This window comes from Thamnophis sirtalis, unplaced genomic scaffold, assembly GCF_051295495.1.
Source record: "Thamnophis sirtalis isolate CommonGarterSnake01/CBP01778 unplaced genomic scaffold, rThaSir2_p1.2 scaffold_7, whole genome shotgun sequence".
Classification (NCBI taxonomy): Eukaryota; Metazoa; Chordata; class Lepidosauria; order Squamata; family Natricidae; genus Thamnophis; species Thamnophis sirtalis.
The window spans coordinates 60,945,504-60,951,503 of record NW_028261387.1 but is presented as its reverse complement, the minus strand read 5'-3'; the positions used below and the strand labels follow the sequence as shown (position 1 = coordinate 60,951,503).

At 38.0% G+C, this 6,000-nt stretch overlaps 1 protein-coding gene across 1 annotated transcript in view; it reads right to left on the bottom strand.

Annotated features, from left to right (window-relative positions):
- Positions 1-314: 314 nt before the first annotated feature.
- Positions 315-6,000, bottom strand: part of IGFN1 (immunoglobulin like and fibronectin type III domain containing 1) — a 30,203-nt gene continuing 24,517 nt past the window's right edge. The window contains exons 18-23 of the mRNA XM_087720817.1: positions 5,656-5,958; positions 5,393-5,476; positions 4,607-4,695; positions 4,128-4,323; positions 1,675-1,974; positions 315-686 (exon numbers count right to left, since the gene is read on the bottom strand). Coding sequence (XP_087576943.1) covers positions 349-686; positions 1,675-1,974; positions 4,128-4,323; positions 4,607-4,695; positions 5,393-5,476; positions 5,656-5,958 — 1,310 coding nt within the window. The 3' untranslated portion in view covers positions 315-348. The remainder of the gene's footprint in view (positions 687-1,674; positions 1,975-4,127; positions 4,324-4,606; positions 4,696-5,392; positions 5,477-5,655; positions 5,959-6,000) is intronic.

Genomic DNA, 6,000 nt, shown 5'->3' with positions numbered 1-6,000 from the left:
TAACTTTTCCAATCTGGATTTACTTCAAAGGTGCAATCAAGCAAAGTTAAACATTTTATTATTTTTGGAGGATGATTGCCACTGAGAATGCAGTCATCATTGATGGTAGTGTCAAAGTCCATCATCAAAAAAATTTTTTAGGATTGGTACAGAAAAAAATGACTCTGGAGGAAACTGAACAAACTAATTACTGGACTGAATTTATTCTAGATATTGAGCCATGAGTCTTACCCTTTTTCTATCAGTATTTTTCAAAATTGCCATCTTAAATTAACAGAATTCATTTTTAAAAAGTCTAATTTGGTGCAAAATACATGATTTTATATGGAAGTGAACTTCAGCTACCTTTTAATTTCCATCTTTCACAGTTAGTTCAGCTTTGCTGATTGCTTGGCCTAGTTCATTGACAGCCAGCACCTTGTATTGGCCAGCATCTGATGGTGTGATTCCAGGGATCACAAGGGAGCAAACCCCAAAATCATTTTTGCAGAAAAAGGCAGGATCCTGAGAGAGATTCTTGTTCCCTTTGTACCAAGTGACCTGAGGAGCTGGATGTCCAGTCACAGCACAACTCATGTGACAATTAAATCCTAAATTCACCACATGTGGTTTCAGTTGGACAAGGAATCTTGGAGGTTGCTCTCGGTTGATCCCCTTATATCTTGGAAGTTTCATTTCAGGTTTATCTGGAAGAAGTGCAAAAATAAAACCAGGAGAAGAAAGGATTATGTTAACAATGAAGGATTTTTTATTGTTATTTCTATTTGCAAATTTATCTGGCAATATTGGCTTGATAATGATGAATTACAATCAATTATCTACCATTTCTGATCTCATTTAGGAAAAATACTAAACCATGTTAGTTCATTCCGGTATTATTCTGTGTTCCTGATTGGCAATCATTGATATGGGAAGTACTAACTGGTCACTTTGTAATGATGTTCAATTCAATTCAAATCAATTCAAAGTTGTCCAATATTATGAAGATATCAGATACCCTAAACATGCCTCAGGAATACTCCAGTCCATATTGTACATGATTCCATTTGTTATAATGTGAATCCAAATGAACCCAAGGCTGAAAAAAGATGCTATTTTTGGAGTCATGTTATAGATTCCTGATGGCAAACCTATGGAACACTTGCCACAGATGGCACACAGAGCCCTCTCTGTGGACATATGCACCATCGTCAGCTGCTCTTCTGGTTTCTGGCCAGCTGGTCTTCGCAAAGGCCAAAGCACCAGAAAATGGCCTGAAAGCAGCTTTAAAATGACCAAAAAACAGACCATTTTCAGGTCCTTTTGGGGCCTTTTTTCAGGCCTTTTTCAGGCTGGTTTTCATAGCCTGAAAACGGCTCAAAAAACAGCCAACAAAACAGGCATGCACAGCCCAGAAACCTGAAGACCAGCTGACTGGCACACACATGCACACTAGCCAGCTGGTCTTTAGGTTTCTGGCGCTCTGGTGCGGGCACATGAATATGGATGCACTCATGTTCCAGTTTGGGCCCTTGGTGCCGTAAAGGTTTGCCATCACTGTTATAGATAAATTGCTTTAACAATCTGATTCATTAAAGCAACAGCCCCACATCATGTAAAAATGTACTTTGGTGAATAGAGAGGCTCTTTTTTGAAGTGTGCACAGCTCCCCAAACAATAGTTGTCTATGTTTACCTTTTTCTTTCTGAATAATCCAAGGGTTCACTGTTTCAGATGGCTTGCTGATCCCTACACAATTTTCTGCCAGAATTCTGAAGAAATATTCCCGGCCTGGGATAATATTTATAACTGTATATTTGTTGGTGTAAATGTGGTCAGCCACCATTTGCCACGGTCCTTTTCTGGAATCACATCTCATAACCATGTAGGTTATGTTACTGTCTCTCTTTTCTGTGGGCGAGGGCTCCCATATCAGAGTCACCGTCCCAGGGACCTTCTCAATGAGTTCTATAGGGCCAGGAGGCTCAGGAATATCTGCAAAATAAAACCAAAATCAGAAATTATTTCTAAGTGTTTCTAAAGTGGAGCAATTTGATTATTTATTTAAAATCAAATTTAGAAACCCTACAGAAACTATATTTAAATATCATAGATTTAGAAACTATATTGTGTTTCCCCGAAAATACAACATGTCCTGATAATAAGGCCATGTCACATTTTTTGGGTGGACAAAAATGTAAACACCTCCAAAGCATGGATGTCGAGTATTCCGGCAGTTGGCGCTCTGGGAGTACGCTCTATGGTTGTACGCTCTGGGAGTATGCTCTGCCAGCAGCAAGCCCACAACCATAAAGCGTACTCTCAGAGCGGCAACTGCCGGAAGACTCGACCTCCGTACTTTGGAAGCCGCAGAAAAAGCCATGTGGCGGGCGACGGCAGCAGCAGAGATGCCCTGGCTCTGTAGGGACAGTTAGGCAAAGGCATTGTGAGCCTGGGAGTCGCGTGAGCGGGGAGCGGAATAGCCACTTGTGCAATCCCACTCTCCAACCATGCAGAGCCCCATTCACTGACCTTGGGGCATTCCAAAGGCATCAAGCTGCGGGAGCTGGAGGGCTGCAAATGGGCACTCTTGTGGCTTGACGATACCCCTAGGTCAATGAATGGTGTTGTGCCCAGCTGGAAAGGGAGGTTTCCGGGTGGCTGCTTGTGAGCGTGGTCACCTCATGGCTGCTATGTAGTGCTGCTGCGACAGCGCAACACAGCTGTTCCACCCTGAGACTATGCCTGGCTCTTCGGGAGCCCACTCGCAAGAGAGTAGCCGCCTGGCAAACCCAAAACAATAAGCTCTCCCCTGATAATAAGGCCCAAGCCATATTTTGTGGGTCAAAAGAAAATAAGACCCTGTCTTATTTTCAGGGAAACATGGTAAAAAGAATGTAAATATATTGAAGAAAGAAGAATAACTCCATGGACTTCAGTCTCTCATCCTGAAAGTTCTTCTTAATGGATTAAAAAAATAGTTCTGTTCAGCTGTTATGTCTTCTTTTTCAATATTTTAAATTTCCTGAGATACTTTTATAAGTGTAAATGGGATCACACGTTTTCCATCTAATGAAGCCAGAGGCATGGCATAGTAAAGGAGTGTGACTAACTGGTTCTTATCTACTCTTTTCAAGCAAAAGTAATTTACAGCAGGAATCTTTATTAATAGAATTAACATATACAGTAAAGATGGTATTAAAAGATGATATCTGCTATGATTAAAAGAGAGAATAATGTCAAGAGATACTGTACTAAACTACCACTTCTCTTGAAGTAGTAACGCAGGCCTTTTTAACTTTGTATCTCGCAGTTGGGTTGTTTACAAATCCAAAAATGCCCAGATCATGTGGACAGGAATTTCTGAGAGCTGTCATCCATATTGTCCACATTGAAGATGCCAAATCAGTGAAGGGTGAATTAAAACTTCATTCCTATTAAAAACATGTTTCTGTACTACTTCTGCCTATAATGTCTATATGACGGACCATTTTCAAATGGCTTCAAACTACTGCTTATAACACGCTAACATACTCTTGGTTTTAATTAGTTACTCAATCACTTCATAAAAGGTGAGTTGACTAACAGTCTTAAAGTCTTCCTTGGAACACTAGTATATTGCAGGTCCACCCTTCAAATTTAATTTGAAAGGGCAAAAGCTCTCTATAAGTTAGGCAATTTTAGCTTGAAGCTTCATATGGAAAGAAGCACTTGTGGGTAATTCACAACTGATATTCTTCTTGCTTGAACAACTTGAAGTGTTGTTACTTAAAGAGTAGTTATGATATTTCATTTTCTTTTTTTCTTTTTCAAGCACTAATGCCTTTGCATACAGAGTTTCTAACAGACAAGGGTATCTGCAAGATAAGGTCAAAAGAGTCAAGATGGTAACTACAGACATGCAATTAACAGTCCACCCCTTTTTTATGCAAATGCACATTATATTTAATAATAAATTAAGAATGCACATTAAAAATAGGCAGAGCTTCAATAAGGGCTTCCTGCTTCAGAAAAGGGTTGGGGTAGAAGACCTCTATGATCCTTTCCAACCCTACTATTGTAGGTTCTATATGACTAGTTTTCCAGGTAAGGTGATAGGATCAAATGTAGAACATGCGTAATTGTAGATTTTCTTGTATGATCTTTACCTTGAACTTGAACTTGAAAACTGAATGTTTCCTTTCTCCCATGCTCAGTTTGAAGGCTGATAGCATAATGTCCACTGTCAGAAAGCTCAGCTTCTGCTATGATGAGTTGGCTCAGTCTGTCTCTGGTGGCAGTTGTGGCCTTTAGTGGCAGAGAACGTCCATCTTTCAGCCAAATCACTTCAGAAGATGGGGATGCCTGATAAACATGAAGAAGACACTTATTTTAAATTACTTAAATTACTTTTAAAATAAGTCGTATAAACCAGCTTCCATGTAACAGTTGTACTATAAAAAATCCAAATAAGACAACCAAATGGTTCTAAGTATTCTAGCTTTTCTTTCATTTCAATGATTATTATAAAGTAACATATAAAATTATTTTTAAAACAATTCCAATTCTCTACATAGCTTCATTTACTGGCATATAAAAAAGCATAGAAACAGATTTATTATATATTGCTTGCAAAGGCTATACTTACTTCAAAAGGAATACGCACATGGATGGCATCTCCTGCTTTCACTTTCATGAAACTTTCAACAGTGTCCTTCACTAAGAACTTGGGCTTAACTGGAAATACAGATGTACATATATACATACATAAATTCGTAACTCAGTAAGTTTTGGCATCATATTGTTTAGTTCAGTTCTGTAACTGCAATATATAAAATGCTCAAAACAACTCCTCACTCCCCACTGCATATTCTATAGAACCGAGATGTTTCATCATCTAAGAAGTATGCATGCAGAACAGCTGAGTATCACCTTCTCAAATAGTCTAATATACCATTTGATTTAAAAATTACTGTGAAAAATAATCAATTAAATATATATTCCCTTGTACACTTGCCAAATATTAATAAAGAGAGCAATGCTGTCTTTTCTTCAGAGTTAGGCATTTGCAATAATCTCCATTAAAATACTTCCCACAGCTATGAATGATGATAATCCAATATATCTTGAAGGTTTCAAGTTTGTAAATACCCTGGATATGACAGTTGAGCTAAATATGTCCCAAGTATTCTTCTTTAGTTTCTTTTTCAATATAACTATGACGTGTCTTTTCCAGTTCTCTCCGGATACAATGTCTTCTAGTTTTGGCTTTCTTTCAAAAGTCTCCTTCTGTGTTCTTTCAATAGTGTTAGCCTTTTCTAGAACCATCTAGAGTAACGTCCATGATTTATCAGATTGTTTCCTTTTCTCTTTCAAGTTCTCCCATCAAACTCAATTTTTTAATATTGAATTTACAGGACTATCCTCAACTTACCTGGGCCTTCATAAGATTTGACCTTTCTGTCCTTATCCTCAGTACATTGAATCATATCATTTCGTTCTCCAGCCTCTTGCCCACCTGTTAAATAACAGCTATATCATAGATTTCACATGCTTTGCTTTTTCCTTTCACTATTTTTGAACAGAATTTCATATAAATAGGAGGAACAGTCATATAATTTCATATAAATAAGGTAGTCCAGAATTATCTCTGTAAATATTTAATTTTCAAAGCAAAAATTACATAGTTTGACTTACCAGAAGAAGGTACTGCCTGAACACAAGTATCAACTTCAACTGGGTCACTCAAACCACCATCACTAATTGCTCTCACACGTAGGAAATATGGCTCCCTGGCTTTTAATCCTCTAAATGTATATGCAGTTGTTTGTATTGGGATAGTATTACATCGAGTCCATTTCAGAGTATCGGAGTGTCGAATCTCAACAATATAACCTTTGACAGAACTTTCTTCTGCTGATTCTGGTTTCATCCATGATAAGGAGATGCTACAGTAATCAGTATTAACCACTTTTAGATCTTTTACTGGATCTGGAGGTTCTGGAAAAAGGAAGGTTAAAATTTTGATATCATTTCATTGTT